At 41.6% G+C, this 26,578-nt stretch overlaps 1 protein-coding gene across 1 annotated transcript in view; it reads right to left on the reverse strand.

Moving 5' to 3' along the window:
- The window catches only part of TMEM131 (transmembrane protein 131), a 169,588-nt gene extending 151,659 nt beyond the window's left edge, over positions 1-17,929 (reverse strand). The window contains exon 1 of the mRNA XM_075200119.1: positions 17,439-17,929. Coding sequence (XP_075056220.1) covers positions 17,439-17,631 — 193 coding nt within the window. The 5' untranslated portion in view covers positions 17,632-17,929. The remainder of the gene's footprint in view (positions 1-17,438) is intronic.
- Positions 17,930-26,578: the final 8,649 nt, after the last annotated feature.

A 26,578-nucleotide genomic window follows, 5' to 3' on the forward strand; every position in this document is an offset into this window, starting at 1 on the left:
TTTGCATTGTGGATGTGTTCATAATACTGTAGCACAGGGCTCCATGCATGCTAGCTCAGCTCCTAGAAAGCCCTGCTCTAACAGAACGCTTTACCACACTCTGCACATTACATAGTAGTGAACATACAGCAACACAGACTCCAGTTACAAGAGTTCCTGGAAAGGAGGCATTTCACAATACACCAATTCTGGACACAGCAATCATGGTCGCAGTGAAAGACATACAAGGAGTCTCAGGATTTCAAATACAGCCATCTTTGCAGAACATAAGTAGAAATATTTTACTTCAATTTCAACCTTTAGTGCACATGGAACCCAAATATTACTATCTATATAAAACCTTTATTTATAGTACAATTGTGCTTGGAGTGCATATATTCTATGCTTTTCTTTATAATAATTTATTTTATTTACAAATGATATGGCAGTTGCACTCCCCATAGCATGCCATCGCTGCACTTCTGCTGTCAGGGATAGATCGGGGGTCCAGTCCTGAGGCCATGAACAAAAAAAAACAAAAAAAAAAAAACACTTGGTTGTTTGAATAGAGAATATCTATCACTAAAAGGATCCTCCCATGTAAGATTGGCCAAGGAAAGGCAATGGAGAAATGTGGAACGTTAGAGCTAGTGGTAAATTAATTTCATGATGGTTACCTTTGGGGCAATCTGACACAGGGTGTGCCAATTTAAATCGTGATTTAAATCACATGATTTTTTTTAAAAAATCATCAATTTAAATCACCATTAAAAACCCAGGGTTTTAACAAGCTTTTAATGGTAATTAGCATACAGTGCAATATTGACCAGTCATTTGACCTTTGATTAGCTGCTCTGCTAACAAAAGGTCTGTATCTATGGCTAATGCTTGCTGACCTAATTTAATATGACTCTGCTGAAGAAAAGTTTGAAGCTCTTAAGTTTGTCAAAGAAAAATATCCACATTCAAATACCCTTCTGACAACATTAGTCAAGCTCCAAGCAAAAGCAACCCCATTTATTGACCATGATGTTGTATCAACAGTGGCACCAATAGACTGGTGGAAAATACACATTGGTTCAGAAACTAGCTGGTAATGAAAATATCATGGTGGCACTAGAGCAATTGCCAACAGCTGCAGCATCAAGAATATTTTCCACATTTGGGCTGGTGCAGTCAAAACTGAGAAACTGCTGGGGTACTGACAAAGCTGCAAAACTTGTGTTTCTTTTTAAGGCGTTCAGTAAACCTAATGTGTAGGCTCATTCAGCTTTACAAATCAGGCAAGGCAATTGTCAACTATTGTAACTTTTAACATCATTTCCGTCTCTTTCCTTTTGTAGAATTGTGAGCAGTTAGCTGTGTCATGCCATGATTGGTGACACTGACTGGTCACTTAAATTGAATATATAAAAGATACAGTATTTTAAAAGAACTCTATTATTGTTTTTACTTAATTTGTTTACTTGATAATTTAAAAAAAAAAAAAAAAAAATATTTTTTTTTTTACCCCACACACTGATCACAAATGAGTACAGATTATTTCCTTAGAATCTTGACAAATCTCAAAAATGTGTGAGGATGGATCTGGTCATTGAGATACAATATACTTCCAGTCATTAAAAATATACCATGTTCCCTCTCTCACACATATAGGCGATACCATGTGTGCACTTTATTTGCCATCTGGACGTGGAGCCTTTTTATTTGATTTAATTTTTTTACTTCCAGGAGCCACTTCTTTTATGGGAGGTTTCCTTGCCCATATGTTCATTGCAGAGACTCTGAAATATCAGAACACAAGAAATCCCCAAAATACTAAGATCTAGGAAAACCGTAACAGTCAGAGCTACCACTTATTTAAAAAGCATTTTGGGAGAAAACAAAATATGATTCAAAACGCTTTTAGCAGCATTATAGCCAGCAGCCTGTCTCACAGTTAAAATGGCTCAGACAGGAGCGAGGGCTGGACATAGGACAGATTATACACAGATCACTATGACTGCTTACAGCAGGAACGATCACTTTTGAGGTTCTACATTGTGTCTAGAGCACAAAACAAGTTGTTATGCTATGAACCCTCAATTAGGAACAAGCATAGACAAACTGTGGGCTCCCTAAGCAAATGAGATTCATCCCAGATATAACACTATGCTCATTCTCAGGCTCCTGTCTTCTCAAGGCACCGACAGGCCATCTTGTTTGTTTCAGGTTAGAAAAACCTTACAATCAACATTATAGATCATTCATATAACATTGTAAAAACATTTAGATGGGGGGGAGGGTATTTGCAATTATTCTGCTGATGGTTACTTTAAAGCAAGTAGGTCCACCCTACAAATTAAAAATAGGTATTTCAATAGGTTGCTTTTTTGTAAATAAAAACACCAACTATAAGTGAAACCTCACATAAATGCTATGTTTTTGATGTGCACTGTGATCACATTTCATATGAACAGGAAATATTTGCATGTGTTTGTAGACAGGTACAAAACACAAGTTGCAGTGAGATTTTCATATTCATTACAATGGTGTTTCCATCTTGTGTGTTACATGTAGAAAACAAACTGAGTGATTGGGCTAATTAAATGAAAGGGAGAAGCTCTGTGCATTCATTATAGAAAATTGGGCAGTATGCATCTGGCTCTTAAATTTTTAGTCTGGTTCTTTGATTCTAAAAATTTGGCAAGCCCTGCCATAGACACCACTAAAGGGCTGCAAACATATACATAATTTTAAAAAAATCTATATAGGGAGGAGAGGAATTAGATCTTGTAAAGCTGAATTTTTTCACAAAAAAAGAAATACATTTTTTTTGTTTCAACACTCTAATTTAGGAAGCAGCAGCTTTGCCATTTTCATAGATTTAATAAAAAGGGAATGTACCAGCAATATATAAAAGGCATTTTGAACCTGCTTTTTGTGTGTGTAATTTCACTGCAATTGTATTAATTTATTTATACATTTTATATAATCGTAAACGATTCAGACTCCCAAATATCTATTCCCAGGGCGGGGGCGGGGGGTGATGAGGAGTTGTGTTTTTTTGCCATAGGACCAATTTTCGCATTTTATTTCATTCTCCATAAGTAACTTTTACATATCATTTTTTGGCTGGGCAAATTGTACTTATTTCTGGTAGCAAGTTGGGATACATTGTTTCTGTTTTATTTGGATATTAAAATAAAGGGAAACATGAGCAAAATATAGGTGTGGGGTGGGGGGTGCAAGAATCCAATGGCCTCCCCTTGTTATTTTTAAGCAGCTCAACTAACCCATCCACCTCCCAATCAACCCAAGTATATATTGCTAAAATTATTTGACTACTTGTAATAGTTATGTTTATAAGGCATGCCGTATGTGAGTCAAGCAAACATTTTAGGCACATGGTAATGCACGTTGGCAAGCAACATATCATCTGCAATAATGACAGTCATATAATTATCACGAATATTAAACATCATCAACACTGTGCATGTGAATTGTAATCACTGGGAAACCAGTTTATAGCATATAGACTGGAGAGCCAGCTGTTACTTATCCACCAGCTTTCAGAGCAGGAGTAGGAATGGAACACAGAAAGGGACAAGACACCTGGCAACCGCAAATGATCGAGCACAGTTATAAAGAAACTTGGGGCTGGATGCAGATTTGAACGTTCGTCCGTTTGCGCAGCATAAATTGAGTGGATTTCGCTCTGCACAACGCAACAGAAAAAAAAAAATCCCCCAAGTTCCTAGACATGCACGCAACCAAACTTGTGCCTGAAGCAGCATGATGGGAGAGAGGGAAGAGGCATTCTAACATAGGCCAAGCACAGTAATGGTCTGTTTACAAAATTGCAAGTCGATTAAGACCAGAAAGCAGACCCAGATAAGCCTTTGACAAAAATTGGAGAGAAAATGTGTTTTCAGGACACTTAAGTTTTTGCATATTAAATTTGGACCTTTTATTGGTATGCATTAAAACACCCCAATTACTTCCAAAAATGTATTTAATAAACAAAGATCACAACAGATTAGCAAAACACTTAGAGATAATGGATTTGTTAGTGAAAATATGAAGAACTTTTAAAAATAGCAGCTCCACACTGCCATAGCACCGCTATAGTAATAAGCTATTTTATATCCATATAAAAATGTGTGTGTGTAGTAGTAATAATAATAATAATAATAATAATAATAATAATAATAAATATTATTACACACACACACACACACACACACTATAGCAGCGCACTATGGCAGTGTGGAGCTGGTATATCTAACAGTTGCTCATGTTTTCGACACAATATCCATTATCTCTAATTATTTCGCTAATCTGTTGTGATTTGTTTATTAAAGACATTTTTGGAAGTAATTGAGATGTTTTAATGCATACCAATAAAGTTTATGTGTATTAAATTTGGACCTTTGAGTGTCCTGAAAACAGTTTTTGCCAATTGCTTTGTATGTGTACGTGCACCTCTCCTCTGATGCCTATGAGGAGTATAGTCAATATAAATAAACAATTGGATAAATATTACAAAAGGGAGGAGTGAGATCTACCCAGTGCGATATATACTTTGTTCCAAATTAGCCTTTAAACAGCCTTATTATTTGCAGCAGTCCAATGGCTAACTGCGATTTCACCTCTGAAGCTGTTGGGTGCTTTCTTCATTAATCGCACATATAGTATAGGATTTTGTTTGTGTATTTACAAAAACGTTGTTACTTTCATGCAAAGTCAAGAAGGAAGGTTATATCTGCTATATCATAAGAAACCCAATAACAAAATACATTAAAACAAATATTTAGAAAGACGTATTGTGCTTACGGCATAGTTGTGTATGAGGGTGTAAGCACACCTGCCATACACCTGGTGCATATGCTACATATGCAGACTGCGTCCAAATCAGCATATTTCAATCAAAACAACCGACACAATGACGCTGGTGGGACTCAAACCTACAACCTTTGAATAGCTACAACACACTAGACGTCCAACTTAAAGTAAGTGAACCTTCCTGGACTCGAACTTGAGACCTTAGTCTTCATAAACATCTAAACCTTTGAGCTACAACCATTTCCTTTTGTCAGACACAGCATATTGGCCGAAGTACATGTATCACACACATTTATTGTGTGCACTTTTGGACAAATTTACTCTGCATCAGGTTTTCAATGTGAACTTTAATATAGACTACATAGACTAATGAGCATCATAACAAAAATGTTATATATAAAAAAGGAGAGAGTCTTATGCTTTGGTTGTTTTTTGTTTTTTTTTACTTTTAATAGCAGCATGTCTGTGAATTCTTAGCTAATATTAAAGTATGGTGACAAACACTCTAAACCTCTAGGGAAGTGTTGAGACCAAGGTGCCACCCCTCCTTTATATAAACCCCTGTGATGAGATCACCATTGTTCCTGGTACAAGCAGTAGTTGTGTCGAGGCATTGCTTCCCATGTCTAGCTTTCTATATTGAACAAAGTGCAAGAGCCACTTATTAAGGTTACCAGCCTTTACACAGGAACCAGTAGGAGTCCGTGACAACCCAGTTCCTGTGTGGGCTTTTCTCTACAACAGGATATAACTATACTGGTGTACAAAGGCACGACAGGATGTAGAGTTACATCCAGTTGTAAGGGGTTATATAAACCAATGGTGATAAGCATTACACAGGACAAGGCCATCGAGCCAGCAGCCTATGGACCACATGTACTCCAACAGGGTCTTCACAGAGTTTCCCTGGGATTATTTATTGTACATTACTTACCTTTAAAGGATGTCCAAAAGATTAGTATTGGGGACATACCCTTAACACAAAAGAATAACCAGTGATCGCTGGATACACTCTAAGAGATTAAACAATGTTCCCCTGGCGCACATTGCTTTTTCTAATGGTTACTTTCCAAGGGTTGGAACTTCCCTTGCTATTCCCCTAGGCTGCCTACAACACCCTCCATTAGGGAGTGCTCACCACCCCCCCTCCTTTAACTAAGAGATTAAACAGTCTAAGGCAGTGATGGGCAACCAGATACTTTGGGAAAATCCAACTGATTGGAGGGTATACCCAGTATTTCAATGTAAACAAAAGTTAAATTTGCACACTATATAAAAAAAAGTGAGTATACAACCAATGATTTATCAGAGAATGGACAATCTTTTTAAAAATAGACCAGGACACACATACATGAATTTAGATGAAAGCAGACACATAACCATCTCCATATACCATACTTTAAGACTGTTCGGAAACAAAAAAAAGGTAATTCCACAAGATATGCATTTTTTTGTATGGTACAAGATTTCTAATATTCTCCATGCCAACATGGACCTGACCACCAAGGACGTTTGGAGTTTTTTACATTTATGGATAATGTGCTCCCAGTAACGGTAATACATAATATGCAGAGAAACAAGGATATGGACATGAAACCCATCTCATAAACAAGAGTACATTTTATTTGTAAAATCCTGGGGAGACTAATATAGATTATATGTTTTTCCTTCTTATTCTTTATCTTTTTGCATTTTAAGGTTTCTACATCCATGCATTATACTAGTCATACTTACTACAACTTTATATTTTTTTATATCTTGTTGGGATCTTGTGTCCCATAGTTGTTGCAAATTAGTTGGTATATCTCTAATCCAAGTAGCTCTCAATTTCATTCCACAGATGCTTAACTGGAAAGGTCTGGTCAATAAAGAGGCCACTGCATTAAGCTTTATTCATGGACATGTTTTTGGCAAAAATTCCAGGTCTCTGCTTGCCCTGAGGCATAGTACAGAAAATCTCACTGTCATGGAGATGTGCCCCTAAATCAGCAAGGACATTAATCTGTGGTCATAAAATATTGCTCTACATGTACCAAATCCCACACACCCAGGTCCGCACTGATGACAACCATCAGAAAGGATCCTAAATGTTCATTATATTGTTTTTCTCCAATTGGAGACTAACTGGAACGCAACAGACCAATCAATGTTGCAGTTTTTGGACTTCTAGTACTTGTGTTCCTTATACTATTGCAATATCACTATGATTTTATGTCCATTCCTGCCATATGTCATCCGTGACAAGGCAAAACACGATCGGCATCTTGATAGGTATCTTTTGGCAACACTGTTGTATTCAAACATTAGTTATATAACCATGGTAACCTTTCTCAGGAGGTTTCATGAACAGCACATTTCTGGCCACAGTTACACCACTGGTTAATGTCTTGATACATACTTATGTGAAAATCCCAGCACTTTCTATGCTACTGATAAAATCATGTTGATGTTTTATTCTGCCAATTCGCCTTCTGAAAAGGAAGCACAAGCACTTGCCAACCTGCTTTAAATAGAATTATTTGCTTAAGCTACGGTCACTGACTGAGCAGACAATTACATGTTAGGGCAGGTGTACCTAGTAATATGCCACTACCTTTATAAAGTCTTTGTACAACAGTGCATTTCCTTGCTTTTTCTGTTTTATAGGTTTCACTGAAAAGCAATGTAACAAAACCTTGTCCATAGGAAAAACATCAATTACCATAAAAGTGCCAGCACCATATGTATCCATCAACAGAAAGATCATAACAAGATTCCGGAAACTAGTTCATCGTCAATGGAAAAAGAAAAAGTAAACCAAAAACCATGCAATGGTCATTTCTTGATGAGATGGATGATGTTTACATTACAGCAAGTGAAATGTTTAGTTTAAATAGAAATATGAATAATATGGAGAGGAAATTACATTTCTATAAAACACCACTTAGAAACCTGTAATTAAAAGCACCATCTGCAGATCTTCTTTAGAACTCTTACCATGGTATTGCAAGTGTTTCAAACATCCCTTTCCCAGGTTGGATCACCTAACAGAAATGCTACACAGCTGATGAGGTCATGACTGGTCAGCACACTTCATAACTTGTTTTTAGATCTCTTCACTTAACCACTTGCTGACCAGCTGCAGCAGATTTACCAGTGACAAAAAAGGTCCTGGAATGGGGCACAAACTAAGCCATTCGGTTCCTGAAAGCAGTATGCCAGGTGTCCTGATGGCGTCACTTGATGTGTAGTGGTGACTCGCATGGTAGTTCTCCTTTTAAAAAAAAGTTTTGCTAATAAAACCTAGAAATGCACCTTCTTCCGTCCCTAACCCCCCCCCCCCCCCCCCTCGCAGAATGATGATACCCTGCAACATGTGGTGCACGACACACATTCAGTGCCAGTATGATACACCTGTGTAAGAATGAATATTGGTTACAATGATGGATACATCAAAAACTTCTAAACTTTGTCTTCCGAGAAATGGCCTAACCTCTCTTCTGAGCTTACAAATTATGCCATGTGCAGACGTGGTTACAATGTACACATGTGCATATCACTGTGGGGATAGATTTATATCTAACATTCCAGGACACAACAACAGATCTTGTATAAAAAGTTCTGTTATTTGGTACTCAGGAGAACTAATAAACTTTGGTTCAAATACATGAGGGGCCACTAACTAGATGAAAGTAACTTATGGAACATGGAAATGATATTTTTGCATGATTTCATTTTACATACCCATTGTAAAGATATATTTAGTCTAATATGTTATCAAAAGAAAGCCCTTACTATATAAAAACAAAACAAATTGTACAAACCAACGAATGAGGTTCTCCCACATTCACCAGAAGGCTTGTCAAAACGATATGAAGGGCATAATAAGAATAAAGTGGATACAATGTTATTTGTTGGCATTTTCTGCTATGGGTCATTCCACATTAGATAACCCAAAAATAAAAATGAAATGTCCACCACCCATCTCAGATTTTTTTCGAAATGTTTTTAGTTGAGAGGATGTCAAAACGACTATTTCTGCCAAATATCTCGACTATCTGACAATTAGTTGATTAAGTATTGATTTTTCAATTTATTAATTCATTTACTAATCGCGGCTTCTTTATCCAGTTTATTTGAAGTATCACAGATGTTTATTAAGGAATCACCACACAATTTGGACCCCTAAGGTAACTCTTCCTCCCGAATCCAAACCAAAATTACTTTATCTGCCTCATGTTTTGCGTTACCGAAAAAACGCATGTTTTTCTAATAGATTTAAAAATGCTAGGTTCAATTGACATTAGGGCGATGTTTAATAAAAAAAAAAAAGTATACATTACCATCACAAAAAAAAGTCAGCAGGGTACTCTTTCATAGTGGAGAAAGAAAATGATGTCCAATTACTGGTGTACCACATACATAATTTACACATTGTTAAACACCATACTAAAAAAAGTGAACTAAACTGAGGCAATGGGATAAAACTCCCATGCAGGAAATGAAACAAACAGAACCTGATGGGAAGTGGATTCCCTTTAGAGAAACCAAATCGGAAACTTTCCAGAGAAAGAGAGTGGGAGGCACAGAAAGATAGTCTATCATGGCAGCTGCTCATCAAAGGTGCACATTCGGAAGTCTTTTAAATACGGACTGCCATATTACAATCTACTCAAAAAGCATTGGATTACATAGCTGGGACCACTTTACAGATGAAGAAAAAGAACTTTTGATTCTGAGCACTGAAGTTTCAAATGTAGTAACAAGTGATCCTGGAACCACAGTCTGCTACCATCATGAAAAGCTTCTGCTGCCAAGATATGAAGAATTTCAGAAAACATGCTGTAACCCTCTCTTGTCTCACAAAAAAAAGATCCAGAAAAAGCTTTGAAGTTATGTCACTGAAGTGGGCCAAAGAACATGGTGCCTGTCAGCTTCATGCTGTTATTAAGCCAGGACAGAAACTTTGCCCAAAATGCAGAATTCAACTGTCACACTGTAAAGAACAGACAGACATAGATATGCCAACAGAAGACGTTGAATCCCTGGTGAAGGGTGTAACTGGACCATCAGAAACAGGGGCCTGATTCATAAGTGATCTTATATGCCGTTTTTGCTTATCTTAAGCAAATCCACTCTGTGCATGCTCAGAAAAGGGAGATAAGAAGCAAAATCCACTGCGTAAGTGAAGAATTTCTTAAGTTAAGATGAAAATCCATCTTAACTTCACTCTTATCTCCCCGTTTCTTCTCAAAAGTAAGCATCTTAACTTTTGCATAAGATAAGATCACTAATGAATCAGGCCTCAGATGAGCTCAATGAAAGTATTACAAAGCTTGGTGGTTCACCAGTGAAATTGCCTGGGTTAAAAAGACGAACAAACGAACGAACGGAGCAGCAAGTACAGCCATTCAAGACAAGCTTACTGAAATGTTGTCTCTTCCTAGCACATCACTAGAATCACCCCAGAAAGTAAGCAAATGTCCAGTTTGTGATGATTTACAGAGTATGATTCATGAATTAAAGCAAAAGTGTGAAGAGGCGCCACAACAAAAAGTAATACAAATATTAACACTGGCACCAAACAGCTGGACAATTAAGCAGACTGCAGAATAATTTAATGTCACAGAATACATGGTAAAACCATCAAGAAACCCATGGTATACTGGCAGAACCTGAAAAATATAGATGTAAAGCCCTTCCTATACACATCGTTCATCAGGTACAGCAGTTTTACGAAGATGATGAACATTCTCGCATGTGCCCTGGAAAGAAAATTTGTTTCTGTAAAAGTTCCAGGAGGAAAAAGAATTCACAAACAGAAAAGGCTACTCCTATTAAACTTGAAGGAGCTTTATCTTGCTTTCAAAGACCGTTTTCCATACATTCAAGTTGGATTGTCTAAGTTTTGTTCCTTACGACCTACGTGGTGTTAGTGTTGCTGCAAGAGGTATGCATTCTGTGTGTTTTTTGCAAAACTCGCCAAACCTTAAAATTATTGGTTGCTGCTCTACCACTAAAGATGGACTACAAAGACCTAACTGAAATCGTTGTTTGCTCTTCTGTCTCAAAAACTTGTATGCTTCATCGATGTGACAAACGCCCAGGTCTGGAAGCACTACAGAAAATAGTTAATGGAATTTTTTCGCCATATCTCATGATAAGAGTCCATGTGATGGCATTGGAAGGACAGTTAAACGTCTAGCCTCACGCACCAGTCTGCAAGCAGTGGAAACCCACCACATCTTAACACCTTTGGATCTGTTTACATGTTTTGTGACCGAAATGAAAATGTACATGGCATAAAGTTTTTTTTACGTGTCAAAAACGAAATACAAGACTGCAAACCCTAGCTGCATAGCCGTCTAGAAGCAGCAAAGACTGTGGCAGGAATGATGAGCTACACATATATCGATTGTCATCAGACGACATGAAGACAGCAGGAACCAGTTAGTGTCACTATGACCACAGTCACAAAACATGTAAACAAAATTGATCTGCAACCTGGAACATACATAGCAGCAGTGTATGATAACATCTGGTACATTGGGTATATCATTCAATGTAATAAGGAGGAACAAGATGTGCTGGTACACTTCATGAAACTAAACCAATCAACAAATGTACTGTCCTGGCCTTCAAGAGATAAGTGTTTTGTTCCTTTTATTCACGTCCTCTGTGTAACACAAGTGCCTACTATCCAAGGAAGTACTGGAAGGCAGAATACACTTTCTGCTGACACTTTAAGGAAAATTACAGAACGTTACAACAAGTTCCAAACAAGCGAAAAATAATGAGATTGTTGACTCAACTTCAGTTATGGACTCAAGTTATGTGAAAGGTTTTAAATTTCATGGTTTCTTGTGTTAATTATGTATGCGGTACAACAGTATTTGAACATCAACTTCATTATTTTTTTTCTCCACTATGAAAGAGTACCCTGCTGATTTTTTTTGTAGTAGTGATGTATACCTTTTTTAAAGCACCCTAAAAAAATGGGATCCCTAATGTCAATTGAATCTAGCATTTTAAATTCTAATCGAAAAACGTGCATTTTTGCCATAATGCAAAACATGAAGCAGATAAAGTAATTTGGTATGGATTTTTGGATTCGGGAGAGAGTTACCTTAGGGCGATTCCTAAACACACACCTGTGATACGTCAAAAAAACTGGATATAAGAATCCGTGATTAGTAAATTATTTAGTAAATTGAAAAATCAATACTTAAAACAACTATTTCTGCCAAATATCTCGAGTGTCTGACAATTAGTTGTTTGACATCCTCTCAACTAAAAAAAAATTTCTAAAAAAATCTGAGATGGGTGGTGGACACCCCTGGTTGAACGGAAATGGCATGACCCCTGTGTCTATTGCATTTCGATTAGTTCACACCCCACAGCAGAGTGACTCCAGATCTCTGAACTCCTAGGACTTTCACTCTTCCACCCATAACGAAAACCTCCGTTTTATTACTTTAGCTTATCTTTACAATGTATTCCTCTCCCCCCTGTACAAGTTGCTTGATGTAACATCTCTTAAATGCTGTGCCCTTTTCTCAGTCATTCATTTGTAAACTTGCCTGATGAAGGGAACCTCTGTGCTCTGAAAGCTAGCAAATATAAACATTTATTTTGGTTAGCCAAAAAAGGTATCACTCCTATAATACTTTTGTCTTTTTTGACACAAAAGTATTCAACATCACATAGATTTTTCTGGCTGACATGGTACTGCAATAATAACATTTTTTTTTGCTACACATTCCGATTAGTTCAGCACAAATAGATGAGTGAGATCACAGCATTTAAAGGCTGTGAAGATAGCTAGAACCTTAACAGAGCATTACATATTTATCATGACAATGTATTGACATATGCTGTGCACAACATTATTGGTCTACATTATCAGTCATTTCAGGCAGTGGAGTAGCTGGATCCAGTGTACTACAATAGGATTACTGACAGGACGACTGTTGTCCATAGGAAAAGATGTTCCCTTATGGTCACAACTTTATTTAAAAGTATCTTCACCTCCTTTTAAAGGCTATAAGCTCACTTATGGCTGGGTACTAAACTATATATATATTATATATATATATATATATATATATATATATACACACACACCTGATGAAGACGTAGGGCGGCTTCTTGTTGATTCACCTTTCTTGGGATCAGTATGCAAAAAAAAAAAATTCCTGTGCCCGGCGGGAGCTCTTGGATTACGGGGCTCAACTTAGTGTGCGACTACCCCATGGAAGTACCCATTGCTATACTGTTATGCAGTAATCATCCAGATAAGCCAGTCATTTTTCTTTATACATGCACACGTTTTTAAACATATTATTCAATATTCTATGAGGTGGAGATTTCATTATTTCAAGGTCAGCTCCTGGAAGTCACAGAATCCCCAGTGATTGCCTATCCAAGAAGCTGAAAATAATTTATTAAATGTAAGCAAATTTACTGAGGGCACCATTTCACATCTACAATACTGCACTAGTTGCAATCTCTCTTTTTCTAATTTATACTCATTTGGTGGAGCATTGGGAGTAGCAGATCCATATAAAAAGACTACTTGTAACAATTGTAGATTTACATTTTTTATTCATTTATTTTTACATAGTTTAGGTCATATGGAGCACTAATAAGTAGATAAAGGGATAAAATATTCATAGAAGACTGGAGAAAAATAATTATGGAAGACAGCTTGCAGTTGTACAGTGAATATAGCTTAGCAAATCTAAGTTAATTCACAGAACTGTATTAAAATGTACAGCTAGTTTTAACTACTCAGTTATGAAAATGTTTTACTTAAACCTACTGGCTGTTGTATCACAAAGTGCTACAAATGTGCACCTTGAAACTTGGCTGGTAGGCCAGTAAAAACATGCCAGGGTAAATACTGACCAGAGACAACTTTTGGCCAAACACTGGGTCAAGTACTGGGTCAGAGACAAGCAAATTGCCATATTAAGTCAGCTACTTTCAACCACCAAAAACATGTTTTTCTCTGGGAATATGACAGTCAGACGTCATTAACAGACAAATCAGGAAGATGCTACATCAAGCAACCCTGAAGCAATTGGGAGTCACACTTTCTACTGCACAGTTCCCCCCCACCCCCCACGATTGCTTTTTTTTTTTTATATAAAATCTTAAGTGATATTCCTAGACTATTTGACATTGTTAGGAGTTGACATTACAGCAAATATTAGAAGTTTTAAACTTGGCATGCAGTGTGCTCCAATATTTATTGGAGTTTATTTTTAAAGCAACTGTGGTCTTCTATAACAAGCAACAAGATACACATTATCCAATGCTGAAAGTTATTTACCACAATAACAAAGTGCATCAATATTTGCAGTGTCATAAACCTATATAGTGTTGTAGATCCTAAAAGGGAAGCCAATTAACACTTTTTTTAGGGTTTACAAATGAGGAAACACAAATTATATAGAAGTACATAAACATTTTTTATAAAGAAGTACTTCTATATGCGAGATGGGTTACGACACATCAGTGACATGTACACACCAACAGTTAGAAAAAGACAGAAATATGCCTGCAACAGTATAAAAAGTAAACCTCAACAACCACTTTTCCACAGAATGTCAAGGGAGGGAGATAAGTTGGGGAGGGCAGAGATAGATGCAAAAAGGCTGTGGGCAAGATTTGGGAGGCAGCCTACCTACAGCGAGAGGCTGAAATGGGTATTAGGCGAAAAGCAGACAAGCATGGAAGTAATTCGACCATGGTTCACATACCTTGCAAAATGTTTTGGAGGTATGACTAGGATAATACTAGTCATGAATTGGATTTGATATACATACCAGAATTCTATTAAGAATAACCTGTCTAGATGGGCTACGGGGGATTTCCAGGCTCTTGCCAGCTGGCAGCAGACAGAAAGCGTCTGATCAGTTTGATGTGGTAGCAAGTAGCCGAGGTGACGCCCAAGCGGAGGAGGAAATATTTGGGAGACAACGGAACATCTATGTTTAAAATCAAACTTATTAAAAGGTTAGTGTCCCTCCAAAAGGGAGACAGCTTGAGGCATTGTCACTGGATGTAGAGATAGGTACAAGACCGCAGAACAACCCTGCCAACGTGTTTCTGGGATGTCAGAATTGATTCGATGTAGACTTGCAGTCACATAGTACCAACAAAATGAAAGCTTGTATTTGTTTCCTTTCATTTCAACAGAGAGCTGTTGTGTTTACTCTAATTTGCGACCAATCCTCTTTATCTATGGGCTTCCCCAATTCTGCCCCCCAGGATAGTTTGTGTAGGTCTTGTAGAGTAGACCTATGACCCATATTTCTAGCATAATCCTTTATTAACAAAAGAGTGGCAAAACCAATAGCTTTGCGCCTAAAAGAATAATCCTCTGCCCTTCCCTGCAAGTTTAAAGCATTCAGATGGGACCTGCGCCCAAAAATATTGAGTATGTAGTGTATGAAGCGAGTGGCTATCTTACACCTGTTTCAATAACAGAAGTCACATGTAGCAAAAGTTTATACGCTGCATAACTGTAGCCACAAGCTATGGATGGTGTGAGAGAAAGAGTGGAGGGCACAGTCTTCTTTCTCTTCTTCATTTAAGAAAATCACTTTCAGTGCCAGCCACATAGATTCTCAGAGCACCTCAACTGTCCTAGAGTGCCACAAGACTCTACGTGGTGTGCTACTAAATCTACAAGTAACACCTTCGCCAGTGTGCAGGAGGATCAGACTCACCTGACCAACCCTCTCATAAACCCTATATTTTATTTTTGTCTTAAAACTTTCTTTTATATTTTTAACACCTAATCTGCAAGTGTCCTCATTTCAATACCAATAAAAAATTGTGCCATTTTCAGTACTGTAACCACTGTTGGCAGATTCTTCTGTTCATGGGGACTCCTGATCCCCCACAGGGCATACAGCTTAGCTTCTGTGATCAATGCTAACTGAAGGCGGCATGGAGCCTGGGGGGTGGGGGGAATTCCAAGGAACATTGGGTTTCCCTGAACTGTATGGAGTTACCACAGACTTTGTGACCCTAAGCATAAAGTCAGCAGGTGGCACATTTCACCTTTAAAACGATGACGCCCATCCGGGTCGACCGTTACATGCCTTCTACATTCTATACCCGTCCACGTACCCAATTCCACAATGCAATGCAATCATTACCAGCCACCTTTATGTACAGAGTGACTAATCGTTTAACATGCAAATATTCTGCACAATTCACCAGGAGCTCACATATGTAGTCCTAAACATAAATGTTTTATGTGCTTTCATCACAAATTAGTCTTAGATTTTGGGGGGTTTCTGTTTGATACCTGGGGGAGATGTTGCCTATAGCAACCAATCAAACTCTAGCTGTCATTTTGCATAATGTATTAAATAACTAGAATTTGATTGGTTGCTATAGGCAACAGCTCCATTTTTCAAACCTGCAGTATAGTAAATATACCCCCTAGTGTTTGTACAAGATGTATTCCCTCAAATAATATGGTGCAAGATTTTGTGTAAAACACTGTTTTTGACCAATTCAGCAATGTAGCCTGAATTATTTTGAAAAAAAAACCTACGGATTCTATAGTGTGTAGTTTTAGGAAATATATGGATATGAGAAAGAAGTACAATATTACAATTGTATTTCTAGGCTTTCTATGGTGGTTCCCATTTTTTTAATTGTATTCCTTAGAACTACTGGATTTAATTTGCTCACCATAGTACACAAACTAGGAAAAATAAGTTTGATTTTATTATATCACCATTCACAGGATATGAAATTCAGTTCAAAGGAAAAAGCAAAGTAGAACTATTCTTGTCCTATAAATATGTTCACACTAAGTACAAATTGCATTCACAAGTATGTCTGGAGAAGCATCAAAACTCTTGCAAGATTTTGGATGATTTTGAGTAAATTGTTGCCAGCCGCATTTGCTGCCAATTCAATCTACTTGCTCCGCTCTTTCCAAGCCAAACAGCCATCAACATCGGCCGATAACCATCTGTGGCCCTGTCCTACACTAAACTCAGATTGTATCTCAGAGTTTAGTAGAGAGCATAAACAGTAGTCAGTTAATTTAGATAGTTGCTGTAAGAGGGATCCAGAACAGCTTGTAAGTATATTTGCCATCAGATATGGTTATACACATACCTTGACAATGTATACAGGCTACCCATTATAATTGCTTTTAGCTCCTTTTTTATTTTTTTTTAAACCTCCATTCACCAAATAGATAATTTATTGCTAGTGTAAACATAAAACATGATATAGTTAATTGCAGCTCAAAAAATAAGTTTTATGAAATACACCAACTGCATACATTACATTAGGATACAGGCATTTGTATGGGACAGACAACAGGTACAAAATATAAATTAAAACAGATCAGTTCTGATGTAGCACTCAAGCAAGTGTCAATATTGACATTAAGGTTCAGAACATGTTTAAATCAGATTATAAAATAATAAGTCAGCTTGCACTGTACAAAGAGGGCACTTTATTTGCTGAGAGGAGATTCCTGTGCAGATGTGTCACATAAATCCACACCATGTAGTGTTTGCACAGTATAACATACCCACTTTTCTGTATATTTTACAGATGTGACGACTACCACAGCAATGCATGCGCCCACCAGGCAGGATGAGAGAACTGCTCACCTTCTGTATGGCAGCGGGCGCTGTGCAGGGTGATCAGGGTGAGGAGGAAGCTGTAGATACCAGTACAGGGGGTCCGGCTGCTCCTCTCCACTCGCATGCTGCTGCTATTATTACTGTCGCCGTCCTTATCCTGGGAATGGCTGCTGCAGCAGCAGTGGTGGTGCAGAGGGCTGGGGGGCCGTATCCGGGCCATGCTGGGTGTGCGCAGGGGCTGCTCTCAGGAACACAGCATGTAAATACAATCCGCCCGTCTCTTCTTCCTGCCTCTGTCTCACAGGGTGGAAACGCCACAGCAGTCTCTCTCGTCTGCCTCTCCTCGCTGTCAGCTTCTCTCTCACTCCTTGGTGCAGTCTCTTCTCGCTGTCAATCACTCTATCTCTTCACTACCACTCTCTTCGGTCTGCTCTCACCTCAACAGAACTCCTCCAGAGCAGTAGAGAATTGGGGGCAAGAGCGTCACCTTCTGTTTCCATTTCCTTGTAAGCAGCTAGACTCCTGGCCGCACATATCCGCTTCCTGTCATATGTAACGCCGCCTCTCACTTTAGCGCAGCGTCCACAGCGACACCTAGCGGCCAGTTCTGTAACCTCGCCTTTGTATAATGAGCTCGCATGTAAACATCACTGCTCCACACGTTCCATACATACCTGTGTCACACGCATGTGGAGACATAACACCAGTCCCGTGTCTGAGATAGTAGAAATGTTTTCTTTGATACTCATTAACATTTAATATACTACTTAAATACGTACCGTGCACAAAAGTCAAACCTAACAATAAAGGATAGGATGCAGTCTCTTGCAAGAGTCTTAAAATGAATCCAAAAATATTTTTTGCATTGCTAATATATTTTGTCTTCCCACTTCCATTAGTGTGTGTATTTATATTTTTTTAAATAACTATCAGACCTGCCAACTTGGACTTTTAATGTCAAGAACTAAAAATCAGCCTTATAATACCACCTCAACATCATTCCAAATTGTCCCTCACTTGCTCCATAATTCCAACACATGCCATTCTGACCTCACACTTATTCCAAAATTACCCCGTATGCCCTCAGACACCCAGTTGCCAAAAACAGGGCTGCCAAAGGGAATTCAGGAGCCTGGTACAACAACTTCATGGGTCCCCCTTATAGTTAAACATGTAAAAAAGTTTTACGCCGCAGCACATGTGTTCATACAATTGGGGGCGTGGCTAGTAGGTGAAAAGCGCTAGGCCACCCTCCTACAGAAAAAAAACCTGCATTGTTGGGTACACCGTTGGCACAAGGGTGCAGTACCTGCTCACCGGAGTGTGACATATGTCCCAGCACTCCTGACTTTCAGGACATCTAGCACCATAGTGTAGTATATAAAGAATGCAGTGTGTACATAAAGAGTTCACAGTCTTGGCCTGCCCTTGCATTGGGCAGAACACTCACCAAAAATTGGGATTGTCCCACTAGAATCACAACATTTCACAGACTGTCCTGCTCTCTCCTACCTGTTCTTGTCACTTTCACCACCTGTGGCAGCTGGTTTCTTTAGTTGTGGCTTGTTGGACTGTGAGAATTTTGGGACCATATTTGGGAAAATAAATGGGTACATTTAGAAAATTCCAACCAGTCCCGGCATTAAATCAATAGCACCCACAATTAATAATTAGGCCTTCCTCTAGCCCCAACATTAAAATAATAGTATTCCCATTTAAAAATAAACCTATTTTCCTCCCTCCAAACATCCAAACAGTCCCAGGAATAAATTAATAGTAGTTACATTTCATTGATATACCTATTTCCTGCAACCATCACTGCCATTAAATAATTCATAGTCACATTTCATAGAGACCTCATTCTCCCCAAACTCCCCCCCACAATCAATAGCCCCCACACCATCCCATCTAAAATTAATAGTCCCCACTATTAAATTGCCCCACCATCACCCCACAAACAAAATTACACCCATTAATTAGCCATCACCTACCTCACACTACATTGCCACAAGCCCCCATGTGCCATCACACACACACACATTACTTTGCTCCTACATCATCACCACACTATGCCCCCTTATGATCACACTGTGCCCTCCATGCTGCTTTTCCCCCCTTCACCTGCCCCCCCTTCTTCACACTGTTCCAGGCTGCTCCCCCCTTCATCACACCGTTCCAGGCTGCTCACCCCCTTCATCACTCTGTGCCATGATGCCCCCCTCCCCTTCATGACACTGTGCCATGCTGCCCCCCCCCCCTTAATCACACTGTGTCATGCTGCTCCTCCCTTCATTACACTGTGCCATCCTGCCCCCCCCCCCCCTTCTTCAACACTCGGTGCTTCTGTTTTCCTCCACTTGCCTCCATTCCTTTACTTACCTCACCCTTCATCACTCTGTACCATTCTGCCCCCCCTTCATGACTCTGTGTCATGATGCCCCCCTCCCCTTCATGACACTGTGCCATGCTGCCCTTCCTTAATCACACTGTGCAATCCTGCCCCACTCTCCTTCATCACTGTGTCATCCTGCCCTCCCCTCTCCTTCATCACTGTGTCATGCTGCTCCCCTCTTCATTGCATCATTGCACTGTGCCATCCTACCCTCCCCCCCCTCTCCTTTATCCACAGTGCTTCTGTTTTCCTCCACTTGCCTCCGTTCCTTTACTTACCTCATCTCTTCTTTTCTCTCTTCTGTCTTCTTCCTGGGTACTCTCTGCGCCTTCATCACTCTGTTCCATGCTGCCCCCCTTCATCACTCTGTTCCATGCTGCCCCCCCCCCTTCATCACTCTATGCCATGCTGCTCCCTCCCTTAATCACACCTCTCTGCGCTGCTCCACACTGAATGTCAGGCGTGACGTGATAACGTCACGCCTGACATTCAGTACAAACGGAGCAGAGAGAAAGCAAGAGGGACACCGGCGCCGCGATCATGTGAGTATTGTTTTTCCAGTACCCTACTCCCCCACCACCAAAGAGAGCGGAGCCACCCCCGGGCCCTGCAGAGAAAAAAAAAAAGACAAAAGAAAGGTTAGGTTTTAAAAAGATAGGTTTTTAAAAAAATAAAAGAAAGAAAAAAAAAGGTTGGCAGTGAGGGCCTGGGGCGGGGCCCATGGCATGTCCTGGCCCGGGTATGTAGTAGCCCCCCTCGGCGGCGCTGGCCATAAAATACCCCCACATGCATTCAGACCCCCACAAATCACCAGATCCCACATATAGTCGTGTCTCTTTCCTCAAGTCATAGTGAGAGGATTCGCTGCCTGGTATCCTATTGCTGCTGGTTCAGCTATTCTTTTACTGTTTATTTAACAGTTTTGTCTATATTGTAGTGTACATTTTTTGCCTTTATTGTAATGCCCTGTGTTGCCATGTACTGTTTTATTGTATGCACTCTATACTGCGCTGCAGACCCTTTGTGGCACCGTATAAATGAAAGAGAATAATAATAGTAATAATATTACTACGAAACTCCCCCACATGCCACTCAGACCTCCCCTCATACCCCTACATGCCACTCAGATTTCCCCACATGCCACTCAGAGCCCGATTAAGACTCCCAGGGGCCCTAGGCCAGATATTGGTTCAGGCTCCTCCCCAGGCGCGGGCTGGGAGAGGGATGGCCGGGGGGGCACACAGACGGCCGCATCATATTACAGGGGATGCGGCCGCGTCATTGATGACGCGGCCGCATCCCCTGTCATGTGATGCGGCCGCCTGTGCGCTGACGCGGCCGCATCTGATGACATCGCGGGGGGAGAAACTGTTTTTTGCATCCGGGGGGCGGCCGACCGGCCTACCCCCCGACCCTAATAGGCGTTTAACCCAGCGGCCCGGGGGGCGCTGCCCCCCTGCCCCCCGGGCCAGCCCGCCACTGCTCCTCCCCATACTACATCTCCTCTGATCCATTCATATATATATATATATATATATATATATACACACAATTTTCTATACATAATATATTATGTATTTTATAAATACCAATGCTTGCATCTGTGTGTGTATGTTAGGGAATTTAGACTGTAAGCTCCAATGGGGCAGGGAGTGATGTGAATGAGTACTCTGTACAACGCTGCGGAATTAGTGGCGCTATATAAATAAATGGTGATGATGATCTGTCCAAATCTCCTGTACAGCTAGATACCGAAGATTTGATGGTCGGAAATTTAAATATTAGTGTCAGACATTTTTCTGACTTTTGCTCTCTCCCCTCCGGGATCTCTGTATTCTGTATTGTACTCACAAATTTGACACTTAAGTAGGTAGTGTGCGCAAAGATCTTCTAAGTGAATTTTCATGGATGCAGAATGGTCTGCTCTTCCCGGAGTGTTGGAGACCTACCCGGAATTCAGGAGTCTCCCTGACATTTCAGGAGAGTGGGCAAGTATGGCGTTTGTATAATTACATGTTTATTATCCAGGCGCAAATTTAAAAACTCAATAGCACAGCTTCCACTTGTATGGCTGTTTCATATCTCCTTATTAACCTCTGTTTCATGGTGTTGACCAAAGTGCACCACCACCCCAAACCCGGAGCGTCCTTCCACTCTGCCACCCATCTGTTTAAGGACATGATTGAAACAGTGTACTGAGTAACTTGAATCCCTGAATCCAGAACACCGACAGCTCATCCTTACACAGATCACTCTCCTCATCTTCTCTGTGTCTGGTGGTGCACATATAATTAACAACTACCTTAGTGTGTGTCTAAATATATATATACACACAAACACACATATATATCTAATATATATAAGCCTAGTGGCGTGTGTTAGTCTTTGTGTGTGTGAAAAAAAAAAAGCTGCAGCGCCACCTGTTGGGCGGAGTTATACACTGACCTACTAAATTCTTAGTGTGTGTGGGGAAAAAACCCAGAAAGGGCTGAAATTTGGTATACTAAGATGTTTTTAATTTGTTAATTGTTAAAAGTGTTTATAAAGATTTTAAAAACTATATATATATATATATATATATTTCTTGAAGGAGAAGTGACAGTTGGGAGTGGTTGGTGGTTGCCGGGGGTGACAGTTGGGAGTGATTGGTGGTTGCCGGGGGTGACAGAACGAGAGGAGTGTGATACTCAGGACCGCTGAGAGAGATCCCTGTGTCTGGATAGACATCTGGATAGATGTGGCGATAAAGATGAAGGATGAGGTGATGGAGAAAAATGATGAGGTGGTGACATGTGGACAAAACCACGTTAAAAAAGGGCGCTTGCGTCGGGAAGTAACGCTCTTCCCCTGAGGAGGCCTGGCCTAGCCCCAAATGCATGACAAGAACCTTTTTAACACCTTAAGTAGCTTGATTTGACTAGAATGCATGAGTATCATGCACGGGTTAACTTGTATATATATATATATATTTATGATAAATGACAACTGTACAGAGAAACTATAGTACTCATGTTACCTCCCAAAATATTGCACACAATAATGTCATATATCATATGCAGTTGTGTTAAGTTATGACCTGTTTGCTGAATGGGGAATTATGTATGTGGTGCATCAAAGAAAAGATATGGCGGTATAAGGATTTTGTTTTATTTTTGAGCAAATTATGATTCTCACCAAGGAGCAAATTTTCTCCCCGTAACAGCATATACACTGCCCCTCTGAGTGTCTTCCCAGGAAAACATGTTTAAATCAACAGTCCTGTAATGCTTATATTACATACTTGTAATGGAGGAAAATCAGTCTTTGCTGGATTCAATCTAATTGAAAGCTAATCCCTTCCTGCCAGCCCCTGGCATATAAATTTTAGGGGGTATTCAATTGTTGCTCCGGACCACAAAAAAACGAGCGCGTTAAAACTATTACCATTTATACGGTAAACTTGCGCGCAAAAAACGTTAATACGGTAGTTTATTCGCTGAATTTCATCTCGCAGCTCCGCTGATCTGATCTGTTCCCTGGGATGGAGCCTAATCCGCCAGCTCCAGTTGCTACCTGTCCTGTGGTGCCAGCTCCAGTTGCCACCTGTCCTGTGGCGCCAGCTCCAGTTGCCACCTGTCCTGTGGCGTCAGCTCCAGTTGCCACCTGTCCTGTGGCGTCAGCTCCAGTTGCCACCTGTCCTGTGGCGCCAGCTCCAGCCGCCTGCCCTGAGGCGCCAGCTCCAGCCGTCCGCCCCCGAGGCGCCAGCTCCAGCTGCCTGCCCTGAGGCGCCAGCTCAAGCCGCCTGTCCTGAGGCGGCAACAACCTATGTCTCCTGTTGCGAGCTCCCAGCCTCTGTCTCCTGTTCCGAGGTGCCAGCCTCTGTCTCCTGTTCCGAGGTGCCAGCCTCTGTCTCCTATTCCGAGGTCCCAGCCTCTGCCTCCAGCCCTGAGGTCCCAGCCTCTGCCTCCAGCCCTGAGGTCCCAGCTTCTGCCTCCAGCCCTGAGGTCCCAGCTTCTGCCTCCAGCCCTGAGGTCCCAGCCTCTGCCTCCAGCCCTGAGGTCCCAGCCTCTGCCTCCAGCCCTGAGGTCCCAGCCTCTGCCTCTAGCCCTGAGGTCCCAGCTTCTGCCTCCAGCCCTGAGGTCCCAGCTTCTGCCTCCAGCCCTGAGGTCCCAGCTTCTGCCTCCAGCCCTGAGGTCCCAGTCTCTGCCTCCAGCTTGGAGTCTGCAGCCACTGTGTCCGGTCCTGAGTCTGCAGCCACTGTGTCCGTTCCTGATTCTGCAGCCACTGTGTCCGATCCTGAGTCTGCAGCCACTGTGTCCAGTCCTGAGTCTGCTGCCACTGTGTCCGGTCCTGAGTCTGCTGCCACTGTGTCCGTTCCTGAGTCTGCTGCCACTGTGTCCGGTCCTGAGTCTGCTGCCACTGTGTCCGGTCCTGAGTCTGCTGCTACGGTGTTTGGTCCTGAGTCTGCTGCTACGGTGTCTAGTCCGGAGTCTCCTGCCGCTGCCTCTGCACCCGAGTCTCCTGCCACCGTTCTACCCTGTTCCGAGTCTTAGCCGCTGTCTCCAGTTCCGAGTCTTCAGCCGCTGTCTCCAGTTCCGAGTCTTCAGCCGCTGTCTCCAGTTCCGAGTCTTCATCCGCTGTCTCCAGTTCCGAGTCTTCAGGCGCTGTCTCCAGTTTCGAGTCTTCAGGCGCTGTCTCCAGTTACGAGTTTTCAGGCGCTGTCTCTAGTTACGAGTCTTCAGGCGCTGTCTCCAGTTCCGAGTCTTCAGCCGGTCTCCAATTCCGAGTCTTCAGCCGCTGTCTCTCTTCCTGAGCTACAGCCTGCTCCAGAGGGGGCGCTGCCCTTAAAGCCTGCTCCAGAGGGGGTCCTGTCCCTCCAGTCTGCTCCAGAAGAGTTGCCTGTCTATGCGGTTCAGCCCGAGTTGCCTGTCCATGCGGTTCAGCCCGAGTTGCCTGTCTATGCGGTTCAGCCCAAGTTGCCTGTCCATGCAGTTCAGCCCGAGTTGCCTATCTATGCGGTTCAGCCCGAGTTGCCTGTCCATGCAGTTCAGCCCGAGTTTCCTGTCCATGCGGTTCAGCCCGAGTTGCCTGTCCATGCGGTTCAGCCCGAGTTGCCACTCTATGCGGTTCAGCCCGAGTTACCACTTGGTGCTGTCTGCTTTGAGGCTTCTCACAGCGCTGTCTGCTCTGTCGCTTCGTCGCTTCTCACAGCGCTGTCTGCCCCATGGCTTCTCACAGTGCTGCCTACCCTGAGGCTTCTCACAGTGCTGTCTGCCCCGAGGCTTCTCACAGTGCTGTCTGCCCCGAGGCTTCTCACAGTGCTGTCTTCCCCGAGGCTTCTCACAGTGCTGTCTGCCCCGAGGCTTCTCTCAGTGCTGTCCCTGCCAAGCCTGCCTTCCAGTCCGGGCCTGCCGCCCAGTCCGGGCCTGCTGCCAAGCCTGCCGCCCAGTCCGGGCCTGCTGCCAAGCCTGCCGCCCAGTCCGGGCCAGCTGCCAAGCCTGCCACCCAATCCGGTACTGCTGCCAAGTCCGAACCATCTGTTACCAAGGGTGCCAAGTCTGAACCATCACCTTTCTTTGAGGGGCATGCTTCCCAATTTAATGCCCTTCTGAGGTTTTTTGCTTCACAGATTCCCTCCGTACCAAGCCTTGTTAGTAGCCCTAAGAGACAGGTACTATTCCGAATATCCCATTTTAGGGGAGAGGCCTTGGAATGGGAAAACCCATTTATTGAGATGGATCATCCCATCTTATCGGACTTACAATTCTTTACTGAGGCAGTAATCAGCAAGTTTGTAACTCCTCCTGCTATGCCATCTTGCAGGGCCTCTGCATTGTCAGCAATACCACCTATTTCTCCTGGCCAAGAGATACCATTGTGCTCCTCCCAGTTGGCTCAGGTCCCAATCCTGAAGAAGTCCCGTAAAAGGGGAGGACGTAATAAGAAAGGAGGTTCTGCAGTGCTTCAGCTTCCATCTGGCATGGTCTCCTTTGCCTCTCCGCCCATGGACGAGGGCTTTTCTGCCGGGCCCCCAATTCTGGACTATGATTCAGATGAACTCAGACATTTTTGGTAATTGGGCGTCTGGAATCCGCGCTTAAGGGAGGGGGTACTGTCACGATCTGCCTGCAGCATACTGCTTTGCGTGGCAGCTTCTGCCTCCTGGACTATCAGACTTTATCATTTGTGTTCATTTTATGTGTTAGCAGCAGTACCTCTGATCACCAGAGGTGCTGCTATTGTGCCTGTTGTGCTTCTAGTTCCTTAGGAGTTAACACTGCTTCACTCATTATCTCATGCACCTGGGTGTGTTCCACTTATACCTGTCTCTCCCAGCATTCAGGGCTGGTTATTGTTGTCCCATCCTGTTGTTCCTTTCCTCTGCTGTGCTTTTGGTTTTATGCTGCCTGGATCTCTCCATATTACCACTTACCTTCATCAGCCATCTACCCGGTATTTATTCCTGTATATTCAGTATTCAGAAATAAACTTCATGTGTTTCCACCTCATTCCTGGCTCCTGAGCTGCACTTGTATTTGAACCGTGACAACACCCATATTATACATACTGTTTACCTTCACTTGTTGTGACACTGCAAGCCCCAGCATACTAAGTATACTGGCAACATCTTGCATAATAGAGATTTGCTTCAAGTTGCAATCTCATAAATAAATATTAATATTATAGATTACTGTTCTTATAGCAAGCCTGCAGTTTTGGGGGAAGGGGGTTGCTTAAATAAATATTAATGTAAAATATTGTTTTACTTACAGATGGGCAAACCCAGCCCTACCAC

This window comes from Mixophyes fleayi, chromosome 2 (genome assembly GCF_038048845.1).
Source record: "Mixophyes fleayi isolate aMixFle1 chromosome 2, aMixFle1.hap1, whole genome shotgun sequence".
Taxonomy (NCBI): domain Eukaryota; kingdom Metazoa; phylum Chordata; class Amphibia; order Anura; family Limnodynastidae; genus Mixophyes; species Mixophyes fleayi.